Genomic DNA, 17,218 nt, shown 5'->3' with positions numbered 1-17,218 from the left:
GTCAATCTCTTTTACTCGCCAAGACTGAAGGTCCCGGAAGAACAGCAGAGACTACACTATGCTCGGCGAAGACTGCTAATCTCACTCCTGGCGCATGCGTGGCTCTGGAGGAGACACAAGGTATTGGATAATCAGGGCAACCCGGTAGCCTTTGAAGACAGGAGAGTCCTTGCACCTGAAGATATCCTTAAGTTTCTTAAGGATACTCAGGTTCACAATAGGCAATGTCGCTGCGAAAATGTCCGAGATTTCTTAGAGAAGAAGGTTCAGGAAGTGCCTTTACTTGAGGATACGTCGAAGTGGAATGTGATGGGGGTTACTGCATGTCTATGGTGGGATAAGTCACATGATTTACGCAAACATGACGTACACAAAGGCCCATGGTGCTCCTGTCGTCTTGAGAATGCAAATAGGCTTCCAACGCTCAGTTTTGCCGGACCAAAAATGGTAACGACGGCTGCAGCTGGTCTGGCCCAAGTACGCCTGCCATCTTACCACGAAGCATCTTGCCACGAGGCTTGCCCACCACCTTATCATCCAAGCTTGCCCAGTCGAGAGTCAAAATGCACTCCAAGAGAGTTAAGGACACTATAGGTAGCGAATTGTGGAGGATGTTGAGACACAACGATAGTGAGAAAATGGGATGTTAGGCAGAGACTGATTAGGGTATGAGTGACTTGACGAGTCTACAGTAGGCATTGTATGTAAGAATTAGTGAATAGTATCCTATTGGTCAATGCAAGCCGCTGGGTGTAATAAATTGTATTGTATTGTACCGTCAAATAATGAAGGATGGTTTGTACCTATCCTCCGTGCATCTGACTCACAAGGTAGATGACTTGCTTGTGCTAACTACAGTATCACTCAAAGTTCCCATTCCTTCAAGCGAATTGATGTGTCTTATGTAGAATCTAAGCATCTGATGAAACTATGAGATTGTAACCGCAGGCTGCTGAATTGGTTCTGGCCTACCTGTTGAGGACACTTTTCGTAAATCTCCTCTCTCGGATGTTCCGATACATCTCCATTCGGCCATTTGAGAAAAACGTGATACGTACTTGTTGATTCGTCAAATTCCATGTGATCTATCTCAGCACAATCCCATTGGATGCTGGGCCCTTTGTTTTGCGCGGCTGAATGGCCTCCAGCGTCAGTAATGTCGCTCTTGGTAGCGAATCTTTTCCGTGATCGTGTTCTCATGGCGATTGACAGCCTCGGGACTTAATTAAAAAGCTTCTTGCAAATAAAATGAGGGAACGCTCGGATTTCTTCTGTTGTTGTTAGGGACCTGGGGCGAATCCAGCAGTTCTACAGTCCAAGACTATTTATTATAAATCATTATGTCAACTTCTTGACCTTATTTGACCTAAGATTTTGGATCAAATTTGGCCTTTTTCTACTGATCCCCCAATATCCAAGATACGGAACAAAGATCCCGTATTTGACCACAACCGGCCAATTTCAGTGTAAGAATCCGCAACCAGGGGCCGACTTAGTGTGCTTACACCTTGAATCCTTCAAGCCCAAGACCGTCGGAGCTGTAGGAACATACATCTTACACAAGGCGAGGATAAAGCAATAGCATTCTATTTTAGATCAAATTCGGAATATACAAAGTACATATCAGTTACTTGTGTGTCAAAATTCGCCATTTGATACAAAACGATTCCTCACTCCCAGCTTTTCTTTTCTTTTTCTTCTCTCCAGCATCGACCCTTAATTTGGCGGCTTCATCCCCTGTATTCAAGGGAAGGAATAATGCAGAAGACAAGCAATAGCTTTGAATGCATCCGAAGTACCTTCTGAGAATTTCAACTCTTCCGCGCACTGGTCTTTGCCTTTTGTATCTGTTCGACTTGCTAACAATTCTCGCTCATGGATAGAAATTGGCAGCGCCGTAGCGCTTTGGATAAGTATAAAGCTCCACGCGAGGATTTTCAAGTTCATGGCGAGAGTTGGGTTAATGGCGCACGCGATCTTGGCTGCTATCGTGCAACCACAGGAGAGGCTTTTCGAAGCAAGCCGATGACAAGGCAGGCTCAAGACGCGAAACAGCATGGGCCCCATCGTTTATATAATCCGCGCACTATTTTCAATAGAAGCTGTAGTCTAGGGCTGAATCAATGAGAGAAAGAAAATTCAGACAGGCCAAAAATGACTTTGGAGTCTTTTACTTCCATTGCCTATCAGTGGATCTTCTCGTCGAGTTGTGGGCCCGTTTGGGGCTCTTGTGTACGTCAAGAATCGGCCCATGGCAATTCAGGGACCTTTCCCATCCTGGTGTACTACTATCCTACGGTCATTTTTGCATTCAGTCCTGGATTCGTTTACCAAGAGAATCGGGATAGCCTCCTTCTTTCGTTCTGTTCGACTGAATGACCACCTTTTCTATTGTTCATGATCGTATTTTCTGCGATTCCATGTTGTCCTTCCGATTACTCTACTCTCACCCAGATGAAAAAATTCTATAGCACAGTATTCAAGTGTTTTTAAACCGGGCACACGACCATTATGGCTAAAACAGATGATAACCATGAGAATGACAGCATGTAAGTGAAACGTTTGTCACCAGCTTTTCTAATATCATGTAGCCTGGACTGCTATATTCATACTGATCTGAATTAGATACTTAGTAGATTCTATCCAGGATCACTTCGTTGATGAAGACGTAAGGGCCATATTAGATTTTGATTGTTTGCTTTCTACCTTGTTCGACACCTTTATCGCGCCACCTAAACCTTTCGTTATTTACCTTCTGCTCCTCGTATTTCGTGGACGACGGAGGTTATACGAATATTTTCGCTTAGGCCATCATTGCCTCTACCATTCTAGGCTGGCACGACACTGATAGATACCAGGGCTGCGTGTATTTCCAAGTGAAATGGCAAGGCCATGAGAGCAGCAAAGAGTGGACGTGGGAGCCCCAGACGAATCTTGAGTCAGTTGCCTGTTTCCTGCCCCTACGCTCCGCCTAGCTGACCCTTGAAATTCGGAGACAGAGTCGAAGGCGATATGTTGGTGAAAGAATATTTTGAAACCCTCGCCAAGAGACGGAAGAGAGTCCGAAGGTCTGCGAAGAAGCAACCAAGTCCATCCGTCGCTACGGGTGGCACTGGACGTGGCAGGAGGAATGAACGCCATCGAACTGTCCCCTCAGGCCGCATAGCAAAGTTGGCGTGGGAACCCCCACGAGGTAGTTGGGAACATGAACCTTTCCATATCGACGGCTGCGGGGGAGACAGCGCAGAAACCCTGATGATCTACATTACCTGGCTCGGAGGTCACAAGACCAGGCATAAAATGGATGTGCTCTGCAAAAAGTGCCCCCAGAAAGTAAGAATATCTTGATTTCATAAATCGCCAGTCTTGCGGGATCCTGACAATCTTCTTATCTTAGATGCTCCGTTACCTTGAACAGTATGTGTCAATGTCGTGATGACATGTTTCGAGTACCGTTACGTGAGCACGACTCGCTAGATGGTGGTGCGGAGCAGTGGAGGATATGTCAATGTGACTATGCAGTTCAGAAAGGCCCATTTGTACCGGAAGCCTTGAGGGTTTGACTTTGAAATACCGACAGACCAAGAGGGTGACTGCGAATGTACGCAGGGTTGAGGAATGATAAACAAATCAACTACATAGTAGTTATCTACTCTGATCTCGCCGCCAAGAGACATGAGGGTCTATCTTGTACTTCTGAAGCATCCCAGACCCCATTGGATAGATGGTTGGGTAGGGATGGGATTAATTGAATATGCTGTCGAGTATAGTAGTGGCCGCCTGACACCTCTTATCTCGTACCTGTTTCCATCTAGAGAAGCCAGAAATGAAGCTCCTGAGAGCGATCACATTGATCCGTCAAACACTAAGACACTCAGCTCTGGACGGCGTCCATACAGCTCCGGTTATGGCTATAAATATGGCTGGTTCGCTTGGGAAGTTGACTGCATCGTCTCGCCCTTTTCATCGTGGAACAGCCGGTGATCAGAATGCTTCTAGAACCCCTTAACTTCGGAGGTCATAGCTCAAAGAGCCAGGAATCGAATTTGGATTATTGCCACGATCTGCCTGACTATTGCAGTCCGTCGAGCCATGTGTCGCTCGGTACTCCCCGTCAAACAATTTGTCCACTTTCGGAAGCCCAGGAGCCCGAATCTACTTCTAGCGAGTATGAGCCAGTACTGAACGACGTACCGACATGCGACTCGTTTGGTCCAAATGTTAGTATGCAGGAGAAAATGGAGGAAATGAGCAGGGAGCTAGACATTCTGAAGGCTACTGTTCTTTGGATGCAGGGCGTACAGGACACACAAAATAGGGTCATAAGCAGGCTATTGGTATCACAAAGACGGAATAACAGGGTTGGAGGGTCGTATGAGGTCAGGAGCTGAGAATAAGCGACCAGGAGTCTGATTACAGATATAGTCAATTGTGAACTTTGAAGCTTCTCGCCTGATCAGATCTAGCTGCGGCGCCGGTCGCGGCCAAAAAGTGACCTCCAGATTTGACAGTCATAGTTCATTATTAGACGCCTCACTGAATGTGTACTGTATTGTAACATAACAACGACCGCTATGTTCGTACCTCGGTGTGTGGAATCCTACAATACAATTACACTCATCTCCCATGGCATCTTATGAATTAAATAAGAAGAGGGCTTGTATGTATCCCAGCCATTGTGCCGAATCAGAAGACACCATATTGAAGAAATCCATAGGCACTCCTTTGTGTGTACGCAAAGTGTGATCCGTCCACCAGTCTGAAGATGCAGCGACTCGATCCATATAAAACAACCGGCGATATGAGTCAAGAAGCAAGCGAGGATGGGCTGCTCTTACGAAGATGTAGGGATAGGCTTGCAACACACATTGGTTAGTGCATAACCCGCAAGAGCAAAACTGGCTTGTCTAACAGAAGTAGAAAGAAGAACTGGTGTCAAGGTAGAACCCGCCGAAGTTAGTTTGACGACAAAGCAGAGTCATGCTTACACTTGGACTTATACGGCGGAAGTAGCCCATTTGTTTTCCAAAGATCTCGACGACCACGGAATCGAAGCATACCAAAGGCTTTGTATAGAAGTGGGAAGAAGCTTCCATGCCGTGTCATTCACCAAGAGCGACTTGGCAGGCAGTCAACTGCGCTCAGGAAGCCCACCACCATTCTGCGTACCAACATTCAACGTAGATGCAATGGAGTCTGGTGATGTAACTGAGCGCGTAACTCTGCTGAGCCACCAGCTCTCCATGATGGAGACGAGTACAGCCTACGACGCAATCACCCGGATGCAATTGCAGGAAAATATCTCCACCTTGGAATACGAAAACGAACGTCTCGCGCAAGAAGCCAGACAGCAGCGGGAGGACGCCGTATATCACCGGGATTTCGTTTACAGGCTCTTAGAAGCCACAGATCAGCTGAACTTGACTATCGGGGATATTCACCAGGATTACATTAGAACAGTCAACGTTAGTATGTTTCCGAAAGATGATATTGCATCGCGCTAGTTGAGGAGATCTTCATCTTGGATATGCCGCGTGTACTGTTTTGCAGTATAGCACAAGTGAGAGGGCATGTGGGGAGTTTCGCATTGCCCAGTCTGGTAATGTGAGAGATCTTATTGTGAATATGGTGGCTATAGATAAATAAATAAATCCCGTTTTCTTGAACGCGGCTATGGTCAGAGATGTCGACATCAATATACTCAAACTATGTTCGGAATCATGAGTCCATCGAATTCCAAGTCTAGTAGAATTGAGACGGAGCTTGGCATTTGCGGTGAAGAACAAATCTTTTCGATGCTAGATATGAAAGCAAATTGATGCAGAGATACTGACGGTATGTCATCTAAGAATGCAGTGGCTTTCGGCGGATTGCTAAAGTGAGGTATGGTGTCTGCTGTTGGATTTCAGAGCATGCTTACTACAGTATAAGCACTACGAGGAGGGATAGAGAAAAAAAAGAGAAAGAGAAAGAAATCAATGTGCAGCGTAAAGGTTTACGCATATAAGGTCGCCAGTCGTGCGTAACTTCCGGTCTACACACATCGTCTACATCTTACGCGTCTACAATGATGGCATTCGAAAAACAGGCCTTGTTCCGGGTTTTTGCAATCAGGACAGATCCATTCTATCAGACAACTGTTGGCCCTTATGAGCCATGAATGCCGATCCCCTGGACCTGAGTCGCAGACGTCTCCAACGTCCCTGGATGATACTAGATCGGCCGACGTATTGGTTGACGAAGGTAGGTATGGAATGTAAGGGTCAGTGCCATCCTGGTCCTTTGCACTTTGGCAATATTGCGCGCAGCCACATAATTTGTACGAGATCGTATTCATGGCCAGACAAGCGAGTACACACGTACACGTTGTATTGGAAAAGCTTTCAAGTAAATTCATATAGCCACAGGCGGCGGAGAGGTCTTTTCATATATCCATGCGTAGTGATGACCCAGGCCTTATCTGGCCGAATGCTGGAGCCTATAGCTTTCGTTGATTGAAGAGTGAGCCATCACTTCTAGACTCTTTACAAACAAGACCGCACGGCACTGACTGGGGCAGATGTGACGGGCGATGATGACGCCAAGATACGTCTTGTTTTGTATGAACTATACTTCCCGAGCATGCTTCATATTTCACACCGCAAATGCGTGGTAACCGCCATATTAAGGCCAATTTCAGTTCTGCTTCAGAGTGGATGAACCATTGACTTGCGTAGGGGCAACAAACAACATTCATTGAAACCTGGACCGGATAATAACGGACGAATCATGGTAGTTCTCAGGTACTTGCCATTTCAGTAGAGGTGATGAATGATGTGTTGACATTATTTTACCTATGATATGATCGGTCTCAAATTCAACGTGGTGCTGTGAAGTTCAAGGCGATTAAATCATACAGTACACAGTATACAGTAGTGCATTCACGTATGCTGAGCTGTCTTCTATATTTTTCATCAATGGTAATGTCTCCTGCCTTGATTGTCCAAATACATCGAAATGCTTCAGCGTAAGTCCGACGAGAGCATCCAGCTTTGGATCTTCTGAGCCTGACAATCCCCTCAATTTGATAGTAACGAGAGAACTGGGCCCTTCGTCGACACTTGTTCTTGCAAGATTATTGCATCATTATAACTACATCTCGCTATTTACAGCCAACCTGGGCACCATATCGCTCGCGTTCACAGCGCTTGCAGTGGTGGGAGCTGATGGCCTGACCGAAGGATCTTCCGCCGTGGTGGCCATTCTGATGAGCGCTACAATGACCGCCATTGTCGCCATCATGATCGCGATAATGCACCGATCAAAACCTTGTTTTCAGAGGCTCGATCTCATCGCAGCCTCGACACCTCTGTTCTTGGTCGATCTCGTCGTCCTCGAGATCTTGGTTGGCCTTCTCGTGTGGTACACCAGTAGCTTTACGGCAAGATTTGCTACGTACCTAGTCATAGAGCTCTTGGTTCTCATGACTATGATGGTGTTGGTAGCGATATGGGTCTGGAGGAAGATTAGGATCTTAATTCGTCTCGGCCATTTCAACTGTGTCGAGTCATATAACGCCATCGACGGCTAACAAGTCCAGAAGTAGCACACAAAAAACACGGCAAGATGCATTTGCATGATTCAGCAACACTGTAAACTGAGGAACGGAGCGAGCGGCTTGATCGAATTTAATTCCAGCGACGTCTCGTAGGAATACAAACTGCTATTGGGAGATGCCCGGGTACTTAGGATAAGGGCTTACGCATCTTGCCTTTGACTATATCTAGCTTAACTCGTACACCTTTAAACCAGAGTGAATGATATTATCCACCGGAGCTGGAATAAATAAGGCTTAATTATGCATCAATTATAGTTATATGGAAAGGCAATGCTACATCCTAGGCGATCTACGACCACGCAAATATGAAACAGACATGCCACGACCGGAAATACAGACCAGCATGTTGACTGCTTCAAGGACTAGATTGGCACAGTTCCGATTGATATTGCATTGTATTGTTTCTGGTACGTACAGTACAGTACAGTGGGGTGCGGGTTCAGCGTCAGTAATCTATCTATCATTGTAATTCTTCCAAAAATGCCCCAAACTGGACGAAGTGTGTCGCATGCACGGTGTACCGCTATTGCAACGGTGACCCCTGCCCTCTATTATATCACAATCACTAACGCCACCTGGATGCTTTACTATTCCGGTAATTAATAGTTTGTCTCACAACCAACTTCTGACCGCTTACAGTATGATTTAGAGTGTCAGCCTGAATTTTCCTTGTTGGAGTTACTGATTCCACAGATTATATTTAATCACGCATCCTACACTACTAGATTACTATATTGTATGTAACAAGATAATAAAGTATGTAGAAGCAGAAATCTAATATGGCCTCTCTACCTTCAAGAAGACCTCGTCTTGCGGCGATGATCAGCCTTCTTATGTATAACCTCCCAAAGCGACCTGCGACGCGGTTTTTGATCTTCCTTTGATTCCCCAACTTCCTTGACTGTCAAAGACTGCACTGGTTCTGTACGAGATGGCAATTATTGTAATGCCTCCTACGTGGAAGCGAGGTACTCCATACTCTGAATCGTATAAGGATGACTTTCTCCGAGGATTAGTCGACGGAGGTCTAAGGCGGATCGGTGGAGCTGCTCAGTCTCCTCATATCGTCCCTGTGCATGGTATGTCGTGGCGGGGTCCGCCATGCTGCTGACCGTATCTGGATGCTTCTCGCCAAGTACCTCTCGTCGGAGTCCTCATGCACGAATGTCCACAGGCTCTCTCTCTCCATCGACCTCGATTACGTATGAAATACGATATTTTGGCGAGGAAAGTTGCTGCCTCGATCTCGGTCCCGCCTACCTCCGCCTACTCACCTAGTCGAATGGCATGCGTCAGATACTGCTCATATCGGGCCCACGAATCAGGTTCCGATGACGGGAAGAGATCATCTACTACCTGCAGCGCCTTGTCACAGTAGTATGCTTCATCCCGTTCTGGTAGACTTTTACACATATGGCTCTGTGTTCATGGTTGTCTTCATTTGGCCTCTCACCCTCAGTCCGTATCGTATACCCCTTTGCACGAGCTTATGCATCTCATATCTTCGGCCGCCATTTTCTGTCTGACGCAGGCTGAGGAAAGAAAACTCTTTCAATCGCGAGATGGCTTCTAGGGCCTCAAGCTCCGAGGCATGTCTGTTTGGGTCTCGCGAGGTAATATCGTCAGCATCGTCAATGTCGAATCGACCAGCTACCATTGCTAATAGTAGCTCTTGCGGTATGTCTTGATTGTCCACATACGCAATCACGTGCCGTATCTAATACGGCATCTCGCTTTCCGCTCCGTTCCGCTCTGTTGAGATCCTCCACGTCTCAAGCACGCTATTCGACACCTCCGGCCATCGATGTCGATCAGCATCGCTCACTTTCAGAACTTCCCATCGAGTCTTGCCTTGCCTCAGGAGGTCTAGGTATCCCTTTGCAGTCATTGACATCCGCCGCATATAGGCGCCGGCTTGCGAGACCGCCAGTGGGAGACATTGCAGCTCTTCCTGAAGCGAACTGACTCCTGCCTCACCTGATACCCGTCGGGGTCTATTATCAATTAAAAATCTTCCATACATTTAATCATATCCAAAAACAATGGGACTAATGCGGCGGCACTAAGAACAGGTTGGATTTAAGCTCCGGGAAGAGTATAGGTCATATCAAGTCATATAGAGAGTATGTGTCTTACAACGTCTCTAGATAATATCAGCGCCTCCAGGGACCGCCTCTCTACAGGAGGAGCATCCTTGCGCTGAGGAGGGTAACGCTCCAACATATTCGGATACCGCAACACGCTGAAATTATATCTATGGATTTGAGTCCCTCATCTACCTTCTGCGAAGCTGCAATCATCAAAATTATTTCATGTTATTCTTGATTGCCACTTTGCCTGGGCCGCAGGAATGTGTCTAGGCGATATATCTCAGGCGAGCCATTCAAGGGCCCAAACAAGACACACTTGGGGGTGACATGCTATAAATAAATGCAATAGTCTCAAAGTAGCCTTCAAGGTCTCCTTTTCGTAAGTTTCGTACCGCATGGCCCTCATCCCCCTTTTATATCAGATACATGCATTACGTATCAGGATCGTGTCAATCTATAAGCAGGTTGTGGAAAAGATCTGCTTTTATCATGTGACAAGTGGGGTTGAGGTATTTTTCCTCCAACATCTCTAACCCACAATTTCAGGCATGATTTTCTCCATACTACTACATAGGTAAAAGTGAAACCTAATCCTCAAGGTATACCTATCCCAAAACTCCTTCTTCTTATCCGACTATATAGCATGGCATTGCTCTGCAGTCCAGGAAAAGGGCAAATACCAAAACCTTGTACTGATCACTTCTCTGGCAGAGCAAACAGAAATTCCAAATGTCAATACTCGAAAGGGCGCCGAAAAGCAGAGACGATCTATGGATAACGCTCCCAAAGGAGCTCGTTCAGATTATTGGCGAGTATTTGCTTGCTGGCTCCTCTGGCCTTCGCTTACATGCTTGTCCTTCGCCTAAGGTCGATGGATCAAACATCCGATACTCGATATGTAAGGATTGGATGGAATATGGGACGGTTTATAATCTCATGGGATTAGAAGTCGTTTTTGGGCCCCAGTAAGTTGCGAACAGAACATGGTTTTTTGATGTTTGGCTCATCGTAATTCCAGGCTGGATATTCTCAGGAATAACTTGCAGCTAATCGTGAGCGAGATGGATGTTCTTAAAACTCTACCGGGGAAAGATTGGCTTTCGAACATTCACTTCAACTTTTATGATAAAGCTTCCATGGAGTCTTGGTCGGGGGAGATCGCCAAATTTAAGTCACTGAAGCGGATCTCGGCCTATTGTCTTCAGTATCAAGCCGGCGGTGAGGCATGGGCCAAGTCTGTCCACGATTTCTTGGCCTCGGAGAGCCCTAGTGCTAAGATAACGATCACTTCCATTCTCCCATCTGGACCTGCTACAGACGGGTATATTCAACAACTCCGGCGTTCTCAACGGCGACAACAAAAACAAAGACGACACGATTTGCCGTCCGTTAAAACGCCTTGCATCATGAAGCTAGTGATGCCATCGGAACACTACCCGCACTCATCGTGCTCTGATGATGAGGAGCTCTATCTCGAAACGGGCGTTCATATCGAGATTATAAATAAAGAGAAGACTGAGCTCTTGTGGTTTGATGATAAGCTCCGCCAATGGTCGGAACGCACAAGAAGAACGTAACTACGGGGGGTGGTTATGCCGGAGCTCGACTTAGAATATAATGTCAAGTCCATATTGGCGACAACATATTGTTTAATTTATTAGCAACACTTGAGACTTTCAAACTGCCAGAATAGCAACCGATCAAATTATTTGAGCGGAAATAAAAAAAGCGCTAGCATGACGTAAGACAAACAAGAGACGACCGATATGAATTTTACGCTGGTTTCCAGGAACCTAATCACATAGGATTTGCGCTTACTAAGTCCGAAACCCGATCAGACAATTGATAGGTGGGCGCCCAGGCGCCCAGACGCCCGGACGCCTATTTATCCTTGGCTACCGGGGGGATATGAATTACATTATTCAATACTGATTCGGACCTGCGGCTGGTTTTATTCAGCTCTCCTCGGCACCGACCGATCGACCTTGTCATCCCCATGCGGAGAAAACCAGGCTCTAGAAAAATACCATGAATGGCAGCAGGATCAAGTGGATAGCCCCCGTTGGCGGCAAAACATTCGATGTGCCTACGAAATCACAAGAGAGGCATGCCTGGATCTTAGACATGTCCACGCTGAAGTGGGAGCTGAGTTTTACACCGACAGAGGAGTTCAATTGGGAGTTGCACTTTCGTTCATCAATGATTTGCCGCGTTGGGTTGATGAAGCTCTAGGGTAACATAGTGATGAAATATACTGTGCTTTCTACCTCGTGCTTTCTGTCTCATGTTTTGTGCCTCGCACCTTGCTTCCTCTTATCTTCAGTCACAGATAGTGTCTAGTGCTTCGTGTGTTTATGGAGGTTGCTCAACGGCTAGTCCTGTGTTATTTTGTTCGCTCGTTATATTCAATCCACTCATATACTGTAATGTAGGAAGCGTGTTGATGACCGTAATTTGATATAAACTATGGCTAGGACCGGACACTGCATAGGAAAATTGAGGCTGACCCCCTAATTAGTAAGTGGCTAGAAGTCTATTGCACGACAAGCTACTGATTGCCCGAATGCTGAGGCATCCAGATGTTGTTAGTGATTGCAGAGGGCAGAGGTTATTGTTGCAGTAGTGGTACACTGTGCATGCGCCACACTTGCTCCAGTTTTGGGCATTTTTGGAAGAATTACAATGATAGATAGATTACTGACGCTGAACCCGCACCCCACTGTAAGGATTCAACGTGCTGCAGTGAGCAGTTTGGCGCGGAATGGGGTAGTCGGAGTCGGCGGGGTCATCGAGATCCCTGCCTCGGTGCGAGGAGGGCCGAAGCTTGAGCGCTTTTCCTTCACATTCGGCATGAGGACGGAGCAGAACCCATTTTCCGGACAACTAGCAGCGATGGCTTACGCGTTGAGACACTTACCTGACCTTGAGTATCGAAGCGTGGCACTGTTGGCGAGCAACAAAGCCGCCGTGCTCACGGTCCGAAACCCTCGCCAGCAGTCGGGTCAAGAGTATGTTGGATGCATATATGATTCCATCAATGTATTGAGGGCCAAGGGAAATGTGGTGGCTGTCGTATGGATGCCCATCAGTGCTGAACACAGGCTCCTGAAAATGGCTAAGAAAGAGGCGCGAAGTGCGAGCCAAGACGGTGTCGTCCTGGCTCGGAAGTTTCCAAGAAGGTCGATGCTGCGCTCCCAGGCAAGCACACCCGACTGCTCTATGATGACTTATCAAGGAGAGAAGCCAGCGTGCTATCACAGCTTAGGATAGGCATGGCCAGACTGAATGGGTACCTCTTCCGGATCAGAGTAGCAGCGTCACAGCAATGCGCATGCGGGCAAGCGATACAGACAGTAGAGCATTTTCTCTTTCGATGCACGAAATGGACAGCGCATAGGACTGAAATGTTGCAGTGCACGGAGACATTGAGAGGAAACCTCTCGTTCTACCTAAGAGGAAAGTCACCATCAGATGACGCCAAGTGGACGCCAAACATGCAGGCAGTCCATGCAACTATACGATTTGCAATGCCACAGGCCGACTCGACACACAATACTGAAACCAGATTGCAAGAATCACACCCACTTATTCTTACTAACCTATTTACACTAAACACCAAACACCCCTTCTTATAAAAGCGGGCGTCGCTTCAGCCGCCGTAGATAGGACGTTGAACACTTGAAGAATAGCCTTCAAGCTAGTTCGCTGGCTATGCTAGTAAATCACGGGAAAACGCAGGGAGCAATAGGGTAAAAGGAAAAAGCACAATCGAGGAACAGGCGCATTATGGGCTTGAGGAGACCTATTTCAATTCATATGGTGAAAAGCAAGGTACAGTCTGGGCTTTAGGAAATGCGGACACAGATTGAGCAACGTGTAGCACAGCATGGGCTTGGGGAGGCGAGGACGAAAACTAGGCAATGCACGTACGTATTAGTGACTAGTGCCCTATAGGCCAAAATAAGCCGCCGGGCGTAATAAATTGTATTGTATTGTAAGGATTCAACATAGTCAAAGATTACCAATATTTCCTATCTTTGCCCCAGTGAAGATGATTATAGGCAAGATAAATCATCAGAAGGCCGAGCGCCGTGCTAGGGGTTGCGTTAAGGAGACTTCCGGACTGAACAATGGAGTATATGTTGCACTAGGTTGATTTACCAAGCGCTCGCAATACTAGAAACCCCTTGAGCCAATCCTCACCCATTAATCCACCACCTAGGGAAGAGTGTCCCATAATGGCGTTTCATTTGGTTAGTTAAGACAATGAGGATTGCGAATTCATCCAACCTAACCCATGTTCCCACATCTGACAGCTAATGCGCCTATATAGACCGACGTCTGTTTTCGAACATGTATTTAGCGCCAGTTTTGAGCGCTAGACAAGTGTTATGTCAATACCTAGAATGTGTCAAACATTGCCGAAACTTGTACTTACTAAAAGCCGGTGGAGGCTGACCTCGTAAGATTCATTATCAACCCACGAACCCATACCTGCGAAGAACCTATTCATGTAAACCAAGAGTCTGCCATCGTTCTGAAAGCATCGAGTCGTTGATATAATTTTTACTGAGAGAAATGTTCCACTCCAAGACAATCCTCGACCAAGAGATTTGGCAACGCGACTATGATGTTGTTCCCCCCGCACGGCCAGTAGACGTGGCGTTGCACTATGAGAGGGCCAAATCGATGTGTCGACATAGCGGTGCGTACAACTATCTTTCTCGGCGAACTAGGCTAAGATCGTCGCATGGTAGATCTGACGTTGCACGATATCGAGAAGTTAACCAAGAGGTTTTGGGATTTTCATTTCGACAGTAAGCCTCAACAGATGATGGTTTCGCATAGTGATATTGTCTAACGAGTCCATGAAGTGATTGCCGCTCGCGACATGACGGCTTTCATTATCGCAGCAATCCATGTGAACCTCTGCATAGGAACGCTCAGCCATTTCGCCAAGGAGCGTCCAGACCTACAAGACTTGCTCACAAAGTTACTGAATTTTGAAATTTGCGGTGAGTTCATGCTGACGGAGATTGGTCACGGCTTAGATGCTCGCAACCTGGAAACCACGGCAACGCTGCAGGCTGATGGCTCTTTCGAGTTGCATACTCCTACCACAGCAGCATCAAAAGTAATGCCTCCTACAACACCATATTGTGGAATACCACGGGTCGCGATCGTTTTCGCCCGTCTGATGGTCCGAGGGAAGAACCAAGGCGTAAAGCCTTTCATTGTGTTTCTCAGCGACGCAGATGCGATGCGACCTGGAGTCTCGTCGCGAATATTACCGACAAGACCTGGTACCAAACCACTGGATCATGCAATTACGACATTTAATCGTGTTCAGTTGCCCTATAATGCCCTGCTTGGTTCACCCGCTAAGCCAGAGAATGAGCGTGCCGAGTTTCTGTGCCATATTCGGCGTGTTGCTGTTGGAACGTTGTCGCTTTCCATCATGGGCATATCCGCTATCAGAGTCGGAACACGCATAGCTGCTCTCTACAGCGAGCGAAGAACTATCACGGCGCCCGATGGACATTCGGCTATGCCAATCATCGGCTTCAGCACTCAGCAGCGCCCTATCGTCGAAGGATGGGTCCAGGGCAAGGTTTTGACCGCATTCGCCCATTGGGCTGTGGGCATGTGCCCGGACCCTGCCCATCCGACGCAACACGCGCTTGCCACCATCTTTAAAGCGACAGTGATCAAAGCATCACGGGTCTTGGGGGAACTCGCGGAGAGATGCGGATGGCGAGGCCTTTTTGCATTCAATCAGATCAGTGAACTGGACTTTACCTTTCAGGGGAACTCCATAGCCGAAGGCGACACGCTGGTACTATGTATTCGTGCGTACCTAAATTTTCTTTAAATTTGCCATATTGGCTTGGCAATGAATGAATGACTGACAAATTCTCTTCTCAGGTTTGGTCTCCGAGCTCCTTGGCGGCAAACTACAACTTCCGACCTGTCAGAACGCGTTAACGCCCTTGGCGCAGCAAGAGCACCGGTTGATGACCGAAATTCAATCAAGACTTACGGAGATTGGAGGATACAGAAAGCATCGGACCGAGGCTTTCAATCAGCACATTCTGCCATTTTGCCGACCGTTGGTTGAAACGATCGGTCACCGTATGGCTTACGAGGCCGCTCAACGTTCAGGGATCTCACCGGACGTCCTGGAACTGTACGAACGTCTATCTACCGGCAAGGCCTTGATCCATTTACCAGCGCAAGACGCATGCAGAGTGAGATGCGGAGATCCCTTGCTAGACGAGCAGTACGAAACAATCATAGCTCAAATTAGATCGGAGGCCCTTTGTCATGATCCGATCGACGACTACATAACGGCGCCGATCGTATCCGAAGAGAAGTGGGAGACCTTTACTGAAAGTTTGCTTTGCTTCTCCCCCCCAACAAGTCTTGATAAATACAAACCGAAACTTTGAAGAATGAAGAGCTGGACAAGCAGCTGATTGGGTGGGCCTACAAGGAGGCCCCTCATTATGTTATCTAGCAAAAAACAAGATAAGAGAGAAATTGGTTGGTTAGATCCGGTTTTGGCATGTGATAAATTTCCTAAACCCAAAGCAATAATAGGTGGGTCAGCTGTATAAAGTACCGACTGTGATTGGTCAAGAACAAAACCAATGATACAGGTCAGCTCTATCAGCCCGCAAACGGGGGAGACAATTCAATTCAAGTGAAAAAAAAAAATGAAAAAAAAATTGAAAAAAAAAAAGCAACTTTGAAGAATCAAGTGTTTCTCTCCTGCATATAGAAACCATGCCTTTGCCATACGCAATTGAATGGTTCACTTGCAATTTAAATATCAATCACCATCCTTACCATACCACAACTATACAGTATCGAAGAGTTACAGTGTCATCTCTCACTCCACGAAAACATCCAGACGCCCGACAGGAAAGTTAACGGGGCTGTGCTAACTGGTCTTGGAACAATATATTGATTGTAGAAAATTCACGTAAGGATAAAAGTTACAAGACTGGTCAACATATAAAATGAGCTTCAATCAGGGGGCTAAGTAGGAGTCATTTACTTACGCATGAAAGCATATTCGTTGTACATATATGCGTTTATGAGACTAAATTTGTCACCCGAATTTGTGTTTCGTACACTCAAGCTCCGAGATGCCCTCCTCTATTCTCTCTTTTTCCCGTCTCCAAACATGGTTCTAATGTCATTATTTTATTCCTGCTTAACATTCTCAGGAACATAATCCCCTGAGCACGGTTCGCGGTTGTATCTCTAACGCATATCAGTCAGGTATAACGGCGTAGAACCTGGATCGCCGCTTGACGCGGAGCCTTATTTGCTGGGCAGATGGGTTGTTCTGCACTGGTCTATGGATGACTCTCGGCTTGAAAATGAATGGGGCGATGGTGCTGAAGATCGCTCAAAGTCTTGTATTACTTTTCTAGAGAACAGTGACGTCGTGACTTTGCTGAACCTTAGTTTGATTCCAAATTTGTGCCATTGATAACGCCAAGAATCTCGCTCAACAGAGGGC

The 17,218-nt window shown here is 46.7% G+C and overlaps 7 protein-coding genes across 7 annotated transcripts; 5 read left to right on the top strand and 2 right to left on the bottom strand.

Annotated features, from left to right (window-relative positions):
- Positions 1 to 81: 81 nt before the first annotated feature.
- Positions 82 to 1,200, bottom strand: BKA55DRAFT_599055 (uncharacterized protein; the record flags this gene model as incomplete). The annotated part of the gene is made up of 4 exons (XM_046196333.1): positions 82 to 230; positions 371 to 463; positions 496 to 568; positions 973 to 1,200. 4 exons carry the CDS (start codon positions 1,198 to 1,200, stop codon positions 82 to 84), a joined length of 543 nt encoding a protein of 180 aa, XP_046042763.1.
- A 954-nt stretch (positions 1,201 to 2,154) lies between these two features.
- Positions 2,155 to 3,348, top strand: BKA55DRAFT_716339 (uncharacterized protein; the record flags this gene model as incomplete). Its single annotated transcript, XM_046200900.1, has 5 exons — positions 2,155 to 2,232; positions 2,525 to 2,549; positions 2,637 to 2,668; positions 2,808 to 2,938; positions 3,000 to 3,348. The coding sequence occupies 5 exons, from the start codon at positions 2,155 to 2,157 to the stop codon at positions 3,346 to 3,348; spliced, it is 615 nt and encodes a 204-aa protein (XP_046042762.1).
- Positions 3,349 to 4,765: 1,417 nt separating this feature from the next.
- Positions 4,766 to 5,504, top strand: BKA55DRAFT_526871 (uncharacterized protein; the record flags this gene model as incomplete). Its single annotated transcript, XM_046188882.1, has 2 exons — positions 4,766 to 4,871; positions 4,915 to 5,504. The coding sequence occupies 2 exons, from the start codon at positions 4,766 to 4,768 to the stop codon at positions 5,502 to 5,504; spliced, it is 696 nt and encodes a 231-aa protein (XP_046042761.1).
- Positions 5,505 to 6,996: 1,492 nt separating this feature from the next.
- Positions 6,997 to 7,570, top strand: BKA55DRAFT_545608 (uncharacterized protein; the record flags this gene model as incomplete). The annotated part of the gene is made up of 2 exons (XM_046190831.1): positions 6,997 to 7,006; positions 7,152 to 7,570. 2 exons carry the CDS (start codon positions 6,997 to 6,999, stop codon positions 7,568 to 7,570), a joined length of 429 nt encoding a protein of 142 aa, XP_046042760.1.
- Positions 7,571 to 8,550: 980 nt separating this feature from the next.
- BKA55DRAFT_526920 (uncharacterized protein) lies at positions 8,551 to 8,700 on the bottom strand (the record flags this gene model as incomplete). The annotated part of the gene is made up of 1 exon (XM_046188885.1): positions 8,551 to 8,700. One exon carries the CDS (start codon positions 8,698 to 8,700, stop codon positions 8,551 to 8,553), a length of 150 nt encoding a protein of 49 aa, XP_046042759.1.
- A 1,533-nt stretch (positions 8,701 to 10,233) lies between these two features.
- BKA55DRAFT_583867 (uncharacterized protein) lies at positions 10,234 to 11,524 on the top strand. The gene is made up of 2 exons (XM_046194254.1): positions 10,234 to 10,652; positions 10,706 to 11,524. The coding sequence occupies exons 1-2, from the start codon at positions 10,417 to 10,419 to the stop codon at positions 11,262 to 11,264; spliced, it is 795 nt and encodes a 264-aa protein (XP_046042758.1). The 5' UTR covers positions 10,234 to 10,416; the 3' UTR covers positions 11,265 to 11,524.
- Positions 11,525 to 14,265: 2,741 nt separating this feature from the next.
- Positions 14,266 to 16,136, top strand: BKA55DRAFT_599052 (acyl-CoA dehydrogenase/oxidase; the record flags this gene model as incomplete). The annotated part of the gene is made up of 4 exons (XM_046196332.1): positions 14,266 to 14,392; positions 14,445 to 14,504; positions 14,562 to 15,536; positions 15,613 to 16,136. 4 exons carry the CDS (start codon positions 14,266 to 14,268, stop codon positions 16,134 to 16,136), a joined length of 1,686 nt encoding a protein of 561 aa, XP_046042757.1.
- Positions 16,137 to 17,218: the final 1,082 nt, after the last annotated feature.

Source organism: Fusarium redolens (assembly GCF_020744475.1).
Source record: "Fusarium redolens strain MPI-CAGE-AT-0023 chromosome Unknown BKA55scaffold_24, whole genome shotgun sequence".
Classification (NCBI taxonomy): domain Eukaryota; kingdom Fungi; phylum Ascomycota; class Sordariomycetes; order Hypocreales; family Nectriaceae; genus Fusarium; species Fusarium redolens.
The sequence above is the reverse complement of the archived record's forward strand: the minus strand, read 5'-3'. Positions and strand labels throughout refer to the sequence as shown.

What these genes read in the sequence shown, in the direction of transcription:
- BKA55DRAFT_583867 (XM_046194254.1), top strand. Translation starts at nt 10,417, where the DNA reads ATGTCAATACTCGAAAGGGCGCCGAAAAGCAGAGACGATCTATGGATA. An exon ending in GAAGTCGTTTTTGGGCCCCA is followed by an intron (nt 10,653 to 10,705) that starts GTAAGTTGCGAA and finishes TCGTAATTCCAG; the next exon opens with GCTGGATATTCTCAGGAATA.